Consider the following 17,509-nt stretch of genomic DNA (forward strand, 5'->3'; position numbering starts at 1 on the left):
TGATAAAGACACATATCATGAATTAAATCTTTTGTCATCTAAGTATTTTAGTATTAGGAAATTCCAAAAATATGGTGTTTTCAAAAATTTCAAATTAGAATTGAAGCATACAATGAATATCTATAATACAAAGTAGAATGATGTCTGTCCGTCCATCCGCCTGTCTGTCCCTTAAGATCTTGGTAACCACTGAACCGATCGGATTATACTCTTCAGGGAATATATTTACTGGTCCTGTGGTGGTCTTAGGCTATTTTTTTGGCGGATGGGACACCCCCCACCCATCCCTCTAAAAAAACAAAAAATCCCCCTAATTTTTTTCTTTTTTTAAATTTTAAAATATGAATCTCCAATTTTTTTTAATTACCTCTTGGGACTAAGCCCCTAGAGACTAGGGCGAAGCAGCTAGTATAGATATATAGTAAATTTTTTTAAAAAAATAAAATAATAGCGTACGGAGTTAAGTTAATTATAGAGTAGGTTCACAAAAAAAGAATTTTAGGAGGTTGTCAAAAGTTTAGTTTAGAAAGGGAGTAATAAATCGATGATCAATAGTTACCAAAGACAGAATTTTAATGAAATGACTATTTGGAAATATTCATCGTTCATTGACTTACCACTTAGTTACGTCATTTGTCATTATAATAAACATTAACAGTTGTTTCACAAATTACGAATGTAAAAAATTTAGACAAAAAAATACACTTATTATTTTAATTCCATTTGCACGTATGGCACTTAACTAAGTTAAACTTTTTATTTATTACATTTCACATAAAGTTGCATTTAACATAAAGTAGCACTTCACATTAAGATACATTTAACATAAATGTGCATGTAGTAATGTGAGACTGACGAACACACCGTGTATATATAGGAGGAAGCTTCGCTCCTACTAACTATTTCTGTTGTTGTTTGTTTGTGTATAGTAAAAATCGGCGGATGAGCCGTTTTTTGAGATTACATGAATGAGATAATGTTAAGGTTTCATAATCTGAGGAGAATTTTTTTCGTACACAGTCCCTTTAATGTCAAATGTACCTTTATGTGGAATCTAATTTAATGTGAAACGTTTATATGTGACGCATGCCTTCATGGGAAATGTATCTTTAAGTAAAGTGTTTTTTATTTCAAATGTACCTTTATTAGGTGAAATTAATTATTTAAAATGAATTTATCCTTATAATAAAGTAACAAGATGTTTGTGTGTCTGTGTGTTTGTGTGTTTGTGTGTTTGTATGTTTGTACCGAAGGATCTCGCTAACCGCTGAACCGATCGGGTTCTTCTTAACAGGGTAGCTTCTCATAGGTCCCGGGAAGGTTTATAACTATTTTCTGGGTGGGTGGGACACCCCCAACCCCCCCAAAAATTAAAAATCCCCCCCTTAAAAAAATTTATTTTTTTAACTAAAATTAAAAATAAGCGGGGGGGGCACCCCCCCCCCCCAAATTTTTTTTTTTTTGTTCGCCCCCCCCCCCCAAAATTTTTTTTTTTACTTTTTCTTTTAAAATCTAAAATAAGAAATTGAATTATTAAATTCGACTCTCTCCTCCTCAAGTGCCCCTAGAGGCCTCTAGGGGCGTAGCCGCTAGTGTCAAATATACTACTGACCCTTACAAACAGCATCTAGTTTTTAAGTTACTTGGTCCGTCAGACCGTCGGTCACGATAAAAAGACGAATACATATTTTTTTAGGTTTCGTGATTATCTGTCTTTTATATCTTTCTTTCTCTTTTTGTGTAAATTTTAACACTATAAAAACTGTACAAAGTTTTGAGCGTCATATTTTGTAAAAAAAAAAAAAAAAAACAAGGTCATAGCATTATAAACAGACTAACAGTTGCTTTGTTAATTAAATAATATCTATGATAATAAAAGCAATTAGTAGTAATACATTTGCTGAATGATCAGTAAGATTAAAAAAAAACCTTACTTATTAAAAGTTTTATCTGGAAAATTTTTTATTATACATATCTTAATGATCTACAACTATTTTACAGTTGCTTTGTTAAATAAATAATCCTTTAAATAAAGTAGCAAGGATTTTAATTTTATATCTATCAAGTATCAATAAATCTACCTTGTTATGTCTAATAAACACGGATTATAGTATAAAAAATGAAAAATTCTCGAAATTTGTATTAATATATATAGTTTAAATTTTTGCCGCTAGGTGTCTCATTATTTTTTGTTTTTTACTAAAATTACAGTTTTTAATTAGAATAATCCTTTAAATTTAATTTTGTATTACATTTAAATCAATTTTAATGTTATTTGAATAACAAACAGCCTTTTTTAAACTAAAATTTTCCAAACACTATAAGTTTTTAGTAAGTTACAAAAAATTAATTGTAACTATCATTTGTATAGCAAACATATAAAATAGATAATAATAAATTTTCTGCAGATGGTGGTGTAAAACTCACTGTCAATTATTACACTAAAATTATTAAATTATTATGACTGTGCCTTTAAAAATAGAAAAAAGGACAAAACCATCCTTTTAATAAAGTAACAGTATGTCTCTTTCTACAGAAGATCTCGCTCAACTGATATGGTTCTTCTTTACAGGGTACCTTCTCTATAGGTCATGGGAACCCTATACAAGGGTTTAATGTCTGAAGCTTAAGATCTCAGAAATTGCTGGTCCAAATGGGTTGTACTTTAAGGAAGCTTCATAAATGACATAGGATTGTTTTAGGCTATTTAGGCTGAACTCCAATGCCCTCCTCTAGTAGATAGGGACGTGGCAACTAGTAACTATCCTTATACTAAGGTAACAGGATGTTTGTCTGTTTGTTTGTCTGTGTGTCTCGAAGGATCTCGCTAACCGCTGAACCAATCGGGTTCTCCTTAACAGGGTAGCTTCTCATAGGTCCCGGGAAGGTTTAAAACTATTTTCTTGGGGGATGGGACACCCCCAACCCCCACAAAAATTAAAAATACCTCCCCAAAAAAAATTTATTTTTAATTAAAACTAAAAATGATAAGGGGGGGCGCAGGGGCGTCCAAGCTTTTTATTTTGGGGGGGAGTAAAATTTTTTAAAGGGGGGGGTAATTCGGTTTTGGGGGGGGTAAAATGGCGCGCGAAGCGCGCCGCAAATTTTTTTTACCCCCCCAAAATTTTTACCCCGGGGGTAAAATTGGCTTGGGGGGGGTAATTACCCCTCCTGAAATCTGTTGGCAGGGGTAAAATTTGTTTACCCCCCACAAAATTTACCCCCGGGGTAAAATTTTTTGGGGGGGTAATTTAAATGTTATCAAAAATTTAGTATTAAAAATGCGCTCGAAGCGCTCAAAATTTTTTTTTGTTAGAGATTTTCTATTTTGGGGGGGGGTATTTACCCCCCCAAAATTGTTTGGGGGGGGTAAATACCTTTTCCTAAATGGTTGGGGGTGCCGTAGGCACCCCCAGGGTAGGGGTAAATTTTAAATGGGGGGGGGTAATCGCCCCATTACCCCCCCCCCCTTGGACGCCTATGGGGGGGGGGGGGGCATCACCCCCCCCAAAAAAAAATATTTATTTTAAATCTAAAATAAGAAAATGGGTTATCAAATTCGACTCCCCCATCCTCAAGTGCCCCTAGAGGCCTCTATGGGGCGTAACCGCTAGTAATAATAAAAGCAATTAGTAGAAATACATTTGCTGAATGATCAGTAAGATTCAAATATATTAACTTATTAAAAGTTTCATCTGGAATATTTTTAATTAGTTTGGAAATACAAATATTTTATTCTATTTATAAATCCAAAAATCGATTAACTTTAAATGCTGCTAACTGCCAAACATATATATCATGCCCGCCCACCATTTTGGGCGCCATAAGAAGGCCTACAAATAATCTGGATCAACCTAGAAATGAATAACTATTATAACTTATAACTTTGTTTTTAATAAAGTTAAAAATTACAAAATTTTTAAACCCTTTCTCAGATATAACAAAACTTGTTTTAATCTTGAAATTCTTCATTTCAATATCCACCGAAAGCTGTCTATAATACGATGCGATGAATAACTATTATGACTTAGTTTTATAAAGTTGAAAATTACAAAATTGTTAATGAATAAATTATTTTCGAAAACAGGAAATCCTTTTATGTAGCATAACTCCTCTAATATAACATTTCTGCTGGATTAAATCCAGTTCTGACCAATACTAAAATATGTTTAAAGTGTATCGTAATACAGACAATTTACCATGAAGAAGAAAATAAAAATCATAGGATTAATCAAAATTTTTTTGGTTTGGGCCTTTTTTTATTTCCTTTATCTGATTATAAGACCTTACAATAAATATATTGTCCATTTTCTTATCCCATAAGATCCTAAAAGTATGATATGTAGGGTCTTTTAAACAAATTCTCTTACTCGTTGTTTAAAAAACTTTTTGCCAACAACTATCATAAACAATAGGGGTAATTTTGTTTATCATCATTGGCTATATACATCAATTTATCGTCCATTGTCTTATATGGTTTTGAATAAAATGCATTAAGATGAATCTTATTTAATAAACCTTAATGTTATCCTTAAATTTACTGTATATCAATTTATTAAACTTTTTTGCTATTGCAACGCAGGGAGTAAGGGCGGGGACAATGGGCAATTATTTTAATATAAGAGTTATCAAAGAAAGGGCATGAAATCCAGTTTAATCCAATAAATTTGTAGGAAATTATAAAGGGATTGTTAATTGAATAATATATTTCCATAGCGTCATGTAAAGTGAAATCACAACTTGTTTTTGATGAAATATATTGAGGTTTTTTGGTGTGATTTTTATATTAAAAGATTATTGGACCCGGCCAGCTGCTAGCAAGAATATGACTGCCCCTTTTTATTCTGTTTATTTCCCTTGTCCCTTGCCCCCACCTCCCTTCTCCCTTCTCCCCGTCTGCTACATTCCAAACAAACACAACGAGTGTTTATTTCCCTTGCCCCCACTTCCCTTATCCCTTCTCCCCGTCTGCAATACTCAAAACATACATAACGAGTAGCGGCATTTCATGCGCAAGTCCCCAAACTGAGTCAGAAAATGCTAAATTCTTGCACATTCCCTTTAAGCCAGTCCCCAAAGTCTGAGACTCCTAAAAATTGAATATTCGATCCATTGTCCCCTCCCTTACTCCCTGATTGCAACGTTACTTTGGACATTTTTGTTCTTAAAAGTTTTTTTTTGCAACTTGGGTATATTTCATAAGGTTTTATTATTGCTGTAAAACTTATACATAAACATTCATATTATATTTAATTCATATAAACCTTAAGTATTTATTCTTATTTATTTTTATTCTTATTTTAATACCCGCGGAAAGCTGTCTTTAATACGATGAGATAGATAGCTTTTCCGTTCGTTATTTGATTGAATTTTTTGTGTTATTTGTCAAAAAATGTAGTTTTTAGTATTTTTAGTAGCGAAGCTACTCCATAATTAACTTTGTCTGTCCGTTAGTCCGTAACACTGTGAGGGAAAGTTTTATAATAATGTTCTCTTATTCGTTGGCTCAACAACTTTTAAAACTTTTTTAGAATATTAATTAGTTGGTTCATTAAGTTGAATGTACAAACCATTCAACCACTAATTGTAATCTACAAAAGAGATAATTTTGTGTATCATCATTGTGGATGTACATTAATTTATCGGCCATTGTCTTATCCCTTTAGATCCCTGACATTTTTGAATCATGAATTAGTAATCATTGTTGTAAACATATATATAAAGGTTTATTTACTAGACTTATCCGAAATGTTTTTTTTTAGAACTACTTCTTTTTCTATTATATAAAGTAGTAAGATTTTTTTGTCTGTTGCTAAAAATATCGATAACTACTAAACTGATCGAGTTCTCCATTTTATTTAAGCCTCGCTTAGGTCCTTGGATGGTTTTAGGTTATTGCATTTTTAGTTTTAGTCTTCGATGAAATACATACATCCAAAACCCTCCCCCCCCCCCCACACCATATGCACTCCCAAAACCTCTTGAAATCAAAACATTTTTAGGCCTCCTGGGGCTAAAAAACTGGTTTTAATCTTACAATTGCACATTTTATATCCGCGGAAAGTTGTTTATAATACGATGCAAGAAATAACTATTCTCTTTGGTAATGTAAGACCCAATTTTTGAGACTCTCTAATAAAAAATTTTTAATTATTCCAATTTTGATTCCCGCTAAAATCAATCATTACTATTTAATTTTTTTTACACAATTTTAAACATTTTATAATATAATACATAAATGATTAAATTAACAAAATTTTAAAAATTAGTTGTGAATCGTTTTTTAAGCAAATAACATTAAGATTTTAAAATGTAATTTTGAAAAACTTTAAAAAATGAAATAGTAAATATTTAGGTAATAGTTATTTTATTATAGACAGCTTTCCGCGGATGTTAAAATTAAAATTATAAGATTAAAGCCAATTTTGTTGGTCTGTGTGTATGTTTGAAGCTAATGATCTCGTTACAAACTCCTCCAATATGGTTCTTCTTTACAATGAAGCTTCTTTTACATCCAATATAAACTTTTATAAATATATGGGGGATGGGTACCTCTATATCAAGATAAATCCCCCCTCCCCCTCCATTAAATGTAAATAGAGTCCTAAATGGGAGTAGCCTCAGTCACCAGTCCCTATAATAAAGTAAAAGGTTTTTTGTCTGTTTGTTTGTCTGTACCGAAGAATCTTGCTAACCGCTCAACCGATCGGGTTCTTCTTAACAGGGTAGCTTTTCATAGGTCCTGGGAAGGTTTATAATTGTTTTGAAGAGGGTACCACCACCCTCCCAAAAGAAATCGCCCCTAGAAAAAAATTACCTTCCTAACTTTTTTAACTAAAATTTCTGCCCCCCCCCAAAAAAAACAAAAAAAAATTCCTTTTGCTTTTTCTTTTAAAATTTGAAATAATTGGGTTATCCAATTCAACTCCCCCCTCCTCAATTGCCCCTAGAGGCCTCTATTGGAGTAGCTTCTAGTATAACAGAAAACGATGCAATGTTTTAAAAATTTACGGGGTAAATTTTCCCAGGGATTTAAAGGGATAAGACAGTGGCAAATGAATTGATGTACATCCCAAGTGTATAAACACAAAAATACCCCTTTTAAAGATAATAGTTGAAACGTTTGGACACTAAACTAAATGAACCAACTAATCAAAATTTATTAAAAGTCCCCAATGTTGTTTGGCCATCCAATAAGAAAACTGTATTAAAATATTTTGGGGACAATTGTAAATAAATTGTAAATAACAGCCCAATGTCCCCTAACTCCTTAAAATTCTCCCCTAACCAAGGACGTCCAAGGGGGGGGAGGGGTAAAGAGGTGAAACCCCCCCCCAAATATTTTTTCATTTTACCCCCAACCCCCATTTAAAATTTACCCCTACACCCCCCCCCCCCAAAATAAAAAATTCCTAAAAAAAAAGATTTTTAATTTTTATGGGGGTTAAACAAATTTTTCCCCTGCCAATAGGTTTCAGGGGGGGGTAATTACCTCCCCAAGCAAATTTTACCCCCGGGGTCAAAATTTTGGTAGGGGTAACAAAAATTTGCGGCGCGCTTCACGCGCTATTTTACCCCCCTCCCCCCCCCAGAAACAAATTACCCCCGCCTTAAAAAAAATTTACCCACTCCAAAATAAAAAGCTTGGACGCCCCTGCCCCTAACCCTTAAGGCCAAATGTCTTCTTTAGAACATGGTGAATATTGGAGGGAAAAAGGGTTGTAAATTATTCATTTTTTTCCAGGTGCTTCAGACAGAACTGTACAAAAAGATGATTTCTCTAATTCCGAGCAAAAAAATTCAACGACAATTTTTGTCCGTTTTTCTCATCAATTTGGCGGCATTTTTGCAGGTGATGTTATTGTCCCATTGAGCCGAAACTTCAAAAGATATCTAGTATAGGGATAGGACAAAAAGATAATATTATTACTAAAAAAGAACAGAATTCGATCTTTTATTGATTTAAATGAAGTTAATGTGATGAATACTAAAAGCAAAGGTTTTCTATTAATAGGGTCTTAGGTTCGACCATATTAATTTTATGTTAGAATTGTCTCTAATTTTTAAGATTTAATGACACTCTACAGGTGTTATGTTCGTTTGTTATACTTTCTAATTTTAGAGCATTGCTCTAATGAATGTTGTCATTTATGTTATTCTATTTTACTAAACAAACTTGTCTTACCTACATTTTTTAAAATCTACACATTTGGGGAAGATTTATTTATCATAATTTTGAAGAAAACAAGGATGACAACGTCCATAAAAGCGAAGCTCTGAAACGGTAGGACAAAAGGGCAATAACACTTATATAGTGTCAGAACTGAATAAACTGAATATTAATGCACATGTCTAATCTGTACAAAATTAATTAAGTAATTTTGTTGCAAACCTGATTAAATACATGTTACTGTTTATGGACATACTAGAGTTTCTATGATTTGATTATAGAGATGTTTTGCTTTTAATACTATACCTTGTTCTAATGGGAATCAGTATACCAAAAATCAGATGAATCGGATAATTTTAACATACAAAAATTTTTTGTAAAAAAGGAAAAAGTCAGCATCTTTCAAATGGACGTACGGACTTTCTGGTAACGATTATAGAGTTGCTGCGCTTTCTAAGTCGTGCCTAACTGTTAAAGGAATCATCTTGCAAAGTTTGAAATCGATAGAACAATTATAACCTGTTTAAATTAACGAAAAAAGCTAATTAAAACGGACGGACGTACGGACGGACCGACCCTAATTATAGAAAAGCTTCGTTTTAGAAAAATTACATTTTTTATTCTTTTTAGGGAGCAAGTTTTTCTGTGTCCAGTGTGATGATAGGTTCGTATTTACGGTCATTTGAATCTGAATTTCCAATGTGTACACAGTTTCCTTGGTGTTTCCCCATCCTATCGTAATATTTACTACTAGCTTAAAAAAGCTTCAAACTTCCAAACTTTTAAAATTTAAATTTAAGCTAGTAGTAAATATTGAGATGAGGAAACACCGAGGAAACTGTGTACACATTCGGAAATTAAAATTCAAATGACCGTATTTTCACTTGTTTAGAAGTGCATCTACTCTAAAACAATTGTTTATCTGTACGAATGTCCGTTAAAGCATCCAAAATATACATACATAATAAATGCTTATTTTTTGCGTATAGTCCCTTTTGTGGTAACGCCCCTGAAGGGGCGACTCTTCTTATTTTCAGAGTAGCTTTTCTACTATTTATAGCCTCTGCGGGGAGATCTAATGCAAAATTTAAATTCGATAGGAAAATTCTAAAGTGCCTGAATTAACGAAAAAAGCTAACCCTAATTATAGAAAAGCTTTGCTTTTAAAAACACCACCTTTCTTATTTAAAACTCTGTTCAACTAAAATATTTTAACCGGTTGAACTATTAGATTTGTCTTTTTCTCATTATTTAATTTTTCAGCTAAACTTCGAATCTACAATGAAACTCTAGAGGAGGTGAGTAATCATTTTTTTTATAGGCGTAGCAACTCTATATTTGCTCTAGTAGGTCTCTATGTTGTCAGAGAGAGAGGGGACAATGAGCTGTTTATTACACTAGTCCCCAAAGTTTTATAATAATGTTTTCTTATTCGTTGGCTTATCAACTTTCGGGACTTTTGATTGGTTGATTCATCAAGTTAAGTGTTTAAACGTTGCAACCACTAATTTTAATCTACAGAAGGGGTAGTTTAGTGTATTTTCATTGGGGATATATATCAATTTATCGGCCATTGTCTTATCCCTTATCCCATATAAAAAATAGGAAAATTAAAGTTGTTTTCGAGATCCTTTGTTACATACAAAAGTACAAACTGAATTCTCTGTTTTTGCGTTACTTATGGCTAAACATATCCTTGTTAAAAATCTGTAATGTACATCCCAAAGTCTCCGGGGGGGAGGGAGGGGACATTTGACTGTAAATTACACTGGTACCCAAAGTTTTATAACCATCTATATCTTATTTGTTGACTTAAATACTCTATATGCTTTTATTAAATTTTGATTAAAAGGTTTAAAACTAGTAGTGTCACAACTTTTCAACCTTCAAAAGGGTTTATTTTGTTTATAATCATTGAGGGATGTATATAAATTAATCCTGTATTGTCTTATCCCTTAAGAACCCTGCTAAATCTGCATTGAATAAATTTTAATACTAAATAAAAAATTACTCCATCTAACCTTTTACTTTATATCTTTGCTTTTAAAATGTTAAACATATGTACGTTAGTATGTCCACCAAAATGATATAAAATACCCTTTTATCTCATTTTTATATGCACGATGTTTTTATTAAAAAGCGAAGCTTTTTCTATAATTAGGGTCTGTCTGTTCGTCCGTAATAAATAGCTCTTTTCGTTAATTTAGGCATGTTAGAATTGTCTTATTGATTTTGAACGCTGTATCATGAGATAAGGTAAATAGAGAAATCGCTCAAAATGACGTCATAAAAATGAGGGAGTTTAGAGGAGAAGTGGGAAAGAAACTCACTAAAAAAGAGATGGATAATCACTCATTTTTTAGCGATTTTTTTCCATTTACTAGATAAGGTTTAATTAATAAGCGTAGCAACTCTATATTCGTTTCCAGAAAGTCCGTACGCCCCTTAGAATAAGCTGATTTTTAACTTTTTAAATACCATTTTTTTGCATAATATACATATGTAAGTGTTCTTCTATTTTTTAAATATTCAATTTTACAAATTTTACAAGCAAGGCAATTCTTTAATACAATCCTAAAGTTGTAATTATCCTGTATGAGAGAATAAAGACAAAATAGTTAAAAACCTTCCCGGGATTTTGAGATTTTTGGTTACATACAAACAGACCTGCCATTACAATCATATATGAACCTAGAAATAAAAAGACAATTATTGCGCTGTAATAACATATTCAAACACTATTATTGTATATTATTTAAAATCATAACCTTTGCATGTATTTAATGTTATCATCCTTGTTGTAGGAATTCACAAATTCATCCAACTCAACGAAAGCATATTCAGATATCTACATAACACATGATGATGCTACTTGGATAGGTAAGTAGATGTCTGTCTGTTTGTCTTTCTGTCTATCTGTCTGTCTATCTATATATCTGTCTGTATGTCTGTCTATTTGTTTGTCTGTCTGTCTGTTATGTCTATCTTTCTATCTATCTATCTGTCTATCTATCTATCTAACTATCTTTTTATTTAATCTAATAATATTATTATAATGGTTCATTCGCATATCTATTTATCTATCTGTCTACCTATCTATCTATATATCTAATCTAATAATATAATTATATTTCTAGCAAGTTCGTGGACAATTGGACACCTCCTTTCATCTGTATTGCTGTCTATCTATCTATCTATCTATCTTTCTATCTATCTATCTTTCTATCTATCTATCTTTCTATCTATTTAATCTAATAATATTATGTTTCTAGCAAGTGCGTGGGCGTGGACAATTGGACACCTCCTTTCATCTGTAGTTGCTGTCTATCTATCTATCTATCTAACTATGTATCTGATTGTCTATCTAACTATCTATTTAATCTAATAATATTATTATTTGTCTATCTATCTATCTATTTGTCTATCTATCTATCAGATCTATTTATCAACTTATCTTTCTATCTATTTAATCTAATAATATTATGTTTCTAGCAAGTGCGTGGACAATTGGACACCTCCTTTCATCTGTAGTTGCTGTCTATCTATCTATCTATCTGTCCATCTATCTATCTAACTATATATGTATCTATCTAATAATATAATCATATTTCTAGCAAGTGCGTGGACAATTGGACACCTCCTTTCCTCAGTAGTAGCTGGCATTTTCAGGAAATAAAAACATTAATATAAATTTACAATATAATTAACATACCATCGATCCTTTTCTAACAGACTAACATAGCTTGTTTTAAAAAGCTTCCCCTCCCCCACAATGTACGTAACAATATGTGTCCTATGTATACCCCCCCAACCCAACTTCTACCTTCTTTTTTTTTTTGGGGGGGGGGGATTTCTTAGCCTTTACTTAATCTTACCTAACCTGAAAAATGTATAAGAACAAGGATGACAAAATCCATAAAAGCGAAGCACTGAAATGGTAGGACAAACGGACATTAACACTTGTATACTAGTATCTGAACTGAAAAATCGGAACATAAATGTATAAATGTCGAATCAAAATTGTAGGTAAATTTGTTGAAAAACTGCTTAAAAACAGGATAATGTTTATGGACATACTTACATTTTTGGACTTGATTATAGAGTTGCTTCGCTTATAATGTTGTTCTTTGTTGTCCCAGGAATCAATTTACCAAAAATCAGATCAAACGGATAATTAAAACACTTGAAAATTTGTTGTTAAAAAAGTAGAAAAATCAACATGTTTAAAATGGACGTACGGACATTCTGGTAATGATTATAGAGTTGCTACGCTTTCTAAATCGTACCCAACTACTACAGGAATCATCATGCAAAGTTTGAAATCGATAGGACAATTCTAACATGCCTAAATTAACGAATAAAAGCTATCTATCTCGGACGGACGGACGTACGGACGTACGGACGGACGTACGGACGGACGGACGGACGGACCGACCCTAATTATAGAAAAGCTTTGCTTTTAAAAATAATGTTTTTATCAATTTCTAGTGATTTAATTGGAAGGAGAAAAGCACTTCTTGTTGATATTGTAACTTTTCTAGCCGGCTTTGGGTAATATAGATAGATAGATAGATAGATAGATAGATAGATAGATAGATAGATAGATAGATAGATAGATAGATAGATAGATAGATAGATAGCTAGATAGATAGATAGATAGATAGATAGATAGATAGATAGATAGATAGATAGATAGATAGATAGATAGATAGATAGATAGATAGATAGATAGATAGATAGATAGATAGATAGATAGATAGATAGATAGATAGATAGATAGATAGATAGATAGATAGATAGATAGATAGATAAAGTTTCTTTGTTTTTATTCAAATATAGTAAATTAACCATAAATCATCGGGCTGTAAAAACTAAGATTTTACTAAATTCGTTTATGACCAAAGCTTAGCTTCGCTTTTTTTATCATCATATAAAAGTAAAACGATGTCTATCTGTGTGTCTGTGGGTGTTTGAAGCGAAGGATCTCGTTAACCACTGAACCGATATGGTTCTTCTATTGAAGCTTATCATATATCAAGTGTGGGTAGAAAAAAATTACTTTTATAATATTAAAATAAAAAAGTAGATGGTTGACTATCCCTTCTCCCCTTTTACTTAAGTGCCACTAGAGGCTTCTGGGGGGGGGGGGCATAGTCAGTCTACAAAGTAGAAAGTCTGTCGAAAGATCTATGAAACTGATTTAGAATTAATACCAATAAAATAAAAATGAACAAAGATTACCAATACATTATTAACTAATAACTAAACAGACAAACAGACAAACGGACATACATTACATACAGACATACATAGAGTAGCATAGCTACTTATAAAAAGTGTATAAAGATGTAATACAATAGTCAATAATCATGGTAGTAAGAAGTACAAATTTTATAGATATTAAAAATTAAGGGAAAAAGTAATAGTTAAATAAGTAAAGGGAATCTAGAAAATTTTGTAAATACATATAATATTATTTTATTTTATTTTATTTTGGGGGGGAGGGGGGGGGTTAGTGGTCTTAAAAAATTAAATAAAACTTGAGACAATGAAATCAAACAGGGAGGTGACACTACACTATTTGTATATTAAACTAGTCCCCAAAGTTTTATAATAAGGTTCTCTTATACGTTTGCCAAACAACTTTGAGGACTTTCGCAATTTTGATTAGTTGGTTCATTAAAGTGAGTGTCCAGATGTTTTAACCACTAATTGTAATCTTCCGAAGGGGTAATTTTGTGAATCATAATTGGGGATGTACATCAATTTATCGGTTATTGTCTTATTCCTTTATTTTCTGAAGAAAAAAAGATCTACGTAACAAATATTAAAATTCAGTTATAAAATCACAAAAGTTTCTTAACAATTTTTCTCATTAAATTGTCTGTTTTATGCATAGAAAAATATTAAATAGAATAAACCACAAGTAGTTTCGTCGATGGAGGAAGGAGACATTGGATTGTAAATTATACTGGTACCCAAGTTTTATGAACATAAAAACTTTGGGGACCTTCAAAAATATTGAAATCCTTTAGTGTTCAAACTTTTCCACCTAGAGTGTTAATCTATTGAAGGGGTGATGGTATTTGTCGTAATTGGAATGTAGATCAATTTAACGTACATTGTCTTATCCTTTTAAAGAATGCCTCGACCACTTGACAGGTCCGCAACTGAAATAATAACTTGTGTTTCTTTTCTATTCTATAATATCTTTAAGTTTTTTCTATGGATTTTTTTGCAAGGAGGGATTGAACATTGGACTGTAAATTATAAAGTACCTAAAGTTTTATAATAACGTTCTATATATTGATGGCTAAAAAACTTTAAGTACTTTTATTTAATCTCGATTGGGTGGTTAAAACTAGTAAAGTAGAAACTCTTTAACCAATGATTTTAGTCTACAGATGGGGTGATATTGATTTTATTATTTGGGGATGTACATGAATTTATCGGCCATTGTCTTATCCCTTAAGATCCCTGATTATTTGATAAATGAAAATTTACATAAGCGTTGCAAAAATTAAAAAGTTCGTCAATTACATCTATAATACAAAGTAGAACGATATCCGTCTGTCTGTTTGTTTGTACCGAAGGATCTCGCTAAACGCCGAACCCATTAGGTTCTCCTTAATAGGGTAGCTTCTCATAGGTCCAGGGAAGGTTTATAACTATTTTTGGGGAGGTTACCACCACCATCAAAAAAGAAATCGCCCCTAGGAAAATTTAACCTCCCTTCCCCCAAAAAGGGGCGAAGACGCTAGTATTTTTTAAAGTAAAGCTACTCTTTAATTGAAAGGGATGAGACATTGGACTGTAAATTATGCTGGTACCCAAATTCTTATAAACAAATTATCCTATTTGTTGGCTCAAAAACTTTAGGGACTCTTTGATTGAGTTTTTAAACTTTTCTACTAATTATTCTTATATCATAAGAGGTGATTTTCTTTATCATAATTGGGGTTTACATAAATTTATGGTCCAATGTTTTTTCCTTGAGTTCCATGCTAGGTGTACCAGGGAGTAAGGGAGTGGACAATGGGCAATTAATTCAATTTAAGAGTATTTGCTGAAATCCAGCAAATATGGAGGAAATTTTAAATGGAGAGTTAATACAATACAGAAAACAATAAAAAAAGAAGAAAGTTCCAAGAAAAAAGCATACATTTGAAAATTATATTACCAGCACATCAGACTGACGTAACCATTATGTAATTAATAACTAGAAAAATCTCCCTGGAATCCATTCAACCCATAGCCCCATAACCCAAACTTTAATTGGATTCTTAGATTTTTTATTAAACAAATATCACAATAAAGTTTTTATCCATGAAATGATATTTTCTGGAGAGAAAAAAATTGTTAAAACCAGCCACATCATAATATATTAAGTTTATTGATACTTGTCTGCAATTTTCAAAATTAACAAACGAGTTAGCGGAATTCTGTGCGCTAGTACCCAAAGTCAGTCAGAAACTGCTAAATTCTTGCACATTCCCTTTAAGCCAATACCCAAAGTCTGAGACTCCTAAAAATTAAATATTCGATCCATTGCCCCCTTCCTTACTCCCTGAAGGTGTACACTGTTACTTTTGTCAAATTTTGATGTTTTTAATTTACAAAAATGGTAGTTACCTAAACCAGTTAGGGAGTTGAATCCATTTTTATAGAAGCAGAAATATAATCTATGATTATGGTTTGGACCCTCTAAAACTGTAATTTACCCTTCCACTTTCCCCTCTCTTGGTGAAGATATCTTCACCAAGAGAGGCAAAAGTGGAATCTTAAATTTCAAAAATCGTATCGGCGTTGAAGATATCTTCACCAAGAGAGGGGAAAGTGGAATCTTAAATTTCAAAAATCGTATCAGCGTTGAAGATATCTTTACCAAGAGAAGGGAAAGTAGAATCTTACATTTCAAAAATCGTAGCGGCGTTGAAGATATCTTCACCAAGAGAGGGGAAAGTGGAAGGGTAGATTACAGTTTTAGAGGGTCCAAACCATAATCATAGATTATATTTCTGCTTCTATAAAAATGGATTCAACTCCCTAACTGTAAACGTTTTAAAAATGGTATTTTGTTGATATCATGATTCATATTTTTCTTTGAATTATCTATTAGACAATTGGATGTAATTGTCCTTGTTGCCAGTAAATACTAATTCAAGTAGCACAGATACTTTATGATGTATCCGTCCGTCCTGGTTGTTGAATGTTGATATCCCTTATTTATTAAAAATTTGACGAACCCCAATCTGTCCTACTTTGAGAAAGACCATTCCAGTGACGTCATATACGTTTAGGGAAAGGGGGAAGAAAATCTCTTCCCTTTTCACCCATCTCTTTTGAAGAGATTTTCTTCCCCCTTCCCTTATTCTTTCCCGAAACGTATATGACGTCACTGGAATCGTCTTTCTCAAAGTAGGACAGATTGGGGTTCGTCAAAAATTAGATATTAAAACATTGTACAAAATATTAATTTTAATTAAAGCATTAGGCCCCTAAATGCCTCTATGGGCACTTGAGGGAAGGGGGATGGGATAGAGTGGACCCTCCAATTTTGATTTTAGTTTTTTTGGTTGGTGGTTGGGGTTTCTTGAAGGGTTTAAGGTGACCTTCCATAACATAGTTAAAAGCATTTACTTGAACTATGTAAAGCTTTCGTAAATTGGAGAACTCAATCGGTTCAGTAGGTATCGAAAACCTAAGCTACAGCCTAAGAATCTTACTACTTTATGTAATAGGATATGTTTTTAATTTCATAATTGCTTCGCTTCTTATGGACATAGTTATCATTGTATCAAAAATCGCGAAGCATGGCAAAAAACCCTGGGCAGAAAATGGATATAGGATATATGTGGATATATTGACAAGGAAAATTTACCGAAAATTTAGATTGTTCATTTATTGGTCAGTTCATTCATTTATTAGGGGAGGGTATGAAGTAGTAAAGGGGATGGATAGGGGTATTTTTGTCAGCTGCGAGTATCACTTTATAAGAGTACATTAAAATCTGGTGCAACATCCAAGTAATAATATATCGATGAAAATAAATCATCTGAAACATTATAGACAAATATTTTTATCGTATCCCACATTTTGTTAGTGGTGAATATTCCCTCACCCCCCCCCCCCCCCTCCCTATTCAAAATAGATATCTTTTGCTTAAGTCTTTTTATCTAATTCATCTATTTTAGATGTCTTTTTATCTTATGTATCTATTTTAGGTGTATTTTTATCTAATCTATCTATTTTAGATGTCTATATTTTGGATACTCAGTGGGGGTGCTAATAGTTGGAAGAATTCTGCTTGGCTTCCCAATTGTATCACAGGTGAGAATG

The 17,509-nt window shown here is 32.3% G+C and overlaps 1 protein-coding gene and 1 long non-coding RNA gene across 2 annotated transcripts in view; both read left to right on the plus strand.

The window, feature by feature from the left end:
- Positions 1–17,509, plus strand: part of LOC145332665 (uncharacterized) — a 140,436-nt gene that overhangs the window by 24,469 nt on the left and 98,458 nt on the right. The window lies entirely within an intron of this gene.
- Positions 1–17,509, plus strand: part of LOC145332649 (facilitated trehalose transporter Tret1-like) — a 36,759-nt gene that overhangs the window by 1,298 nt on the left and 17,952 nt on the right. The window contains exons 2-8 of the mRNA XM_080177656.1: positions 7,745–7,852; positions 8,801–8,834; positions 9,434–9,468; positions 10,975–11,050; positions 11,785–11,837; positions 12,657–12,721; positions 17,425–17,500. Coding sequence (XP_080033782.1) covers positions 7,745–7,852; positions 8,801–8,834; positions 9,434–9,468; positions 10,975–11,050; positions 11,785–11,837; positions 12,657–12,721; positions 17,425–17,500 — 447 coding nt within the window. The remainder of the gene's footprint in view (positions 1–7,744; positions 7,853–8,800; positions 8,835–9,433; positions 9,469–10,974; positions 11,051–11,784; positions 11,838–12,656; positions 12,722–17,424; positions 17,501–17,509) is intronic.

This window comes from Acartia tonsa, chromosome 11 (genome assembly GCF_053477335.1).
Source record: "Acartia tonsa isolate MP-2025a chromosome 11, ASM5347733v1, whole genome shotgun sequence".
Classification (NCBI taxonomy): domain Eukaryota; kingdom Metazoa; phylum Arthropoda; class Copepoda; order Calanoida; family Acartiidae; genus Acartia; species Acartia tonsa.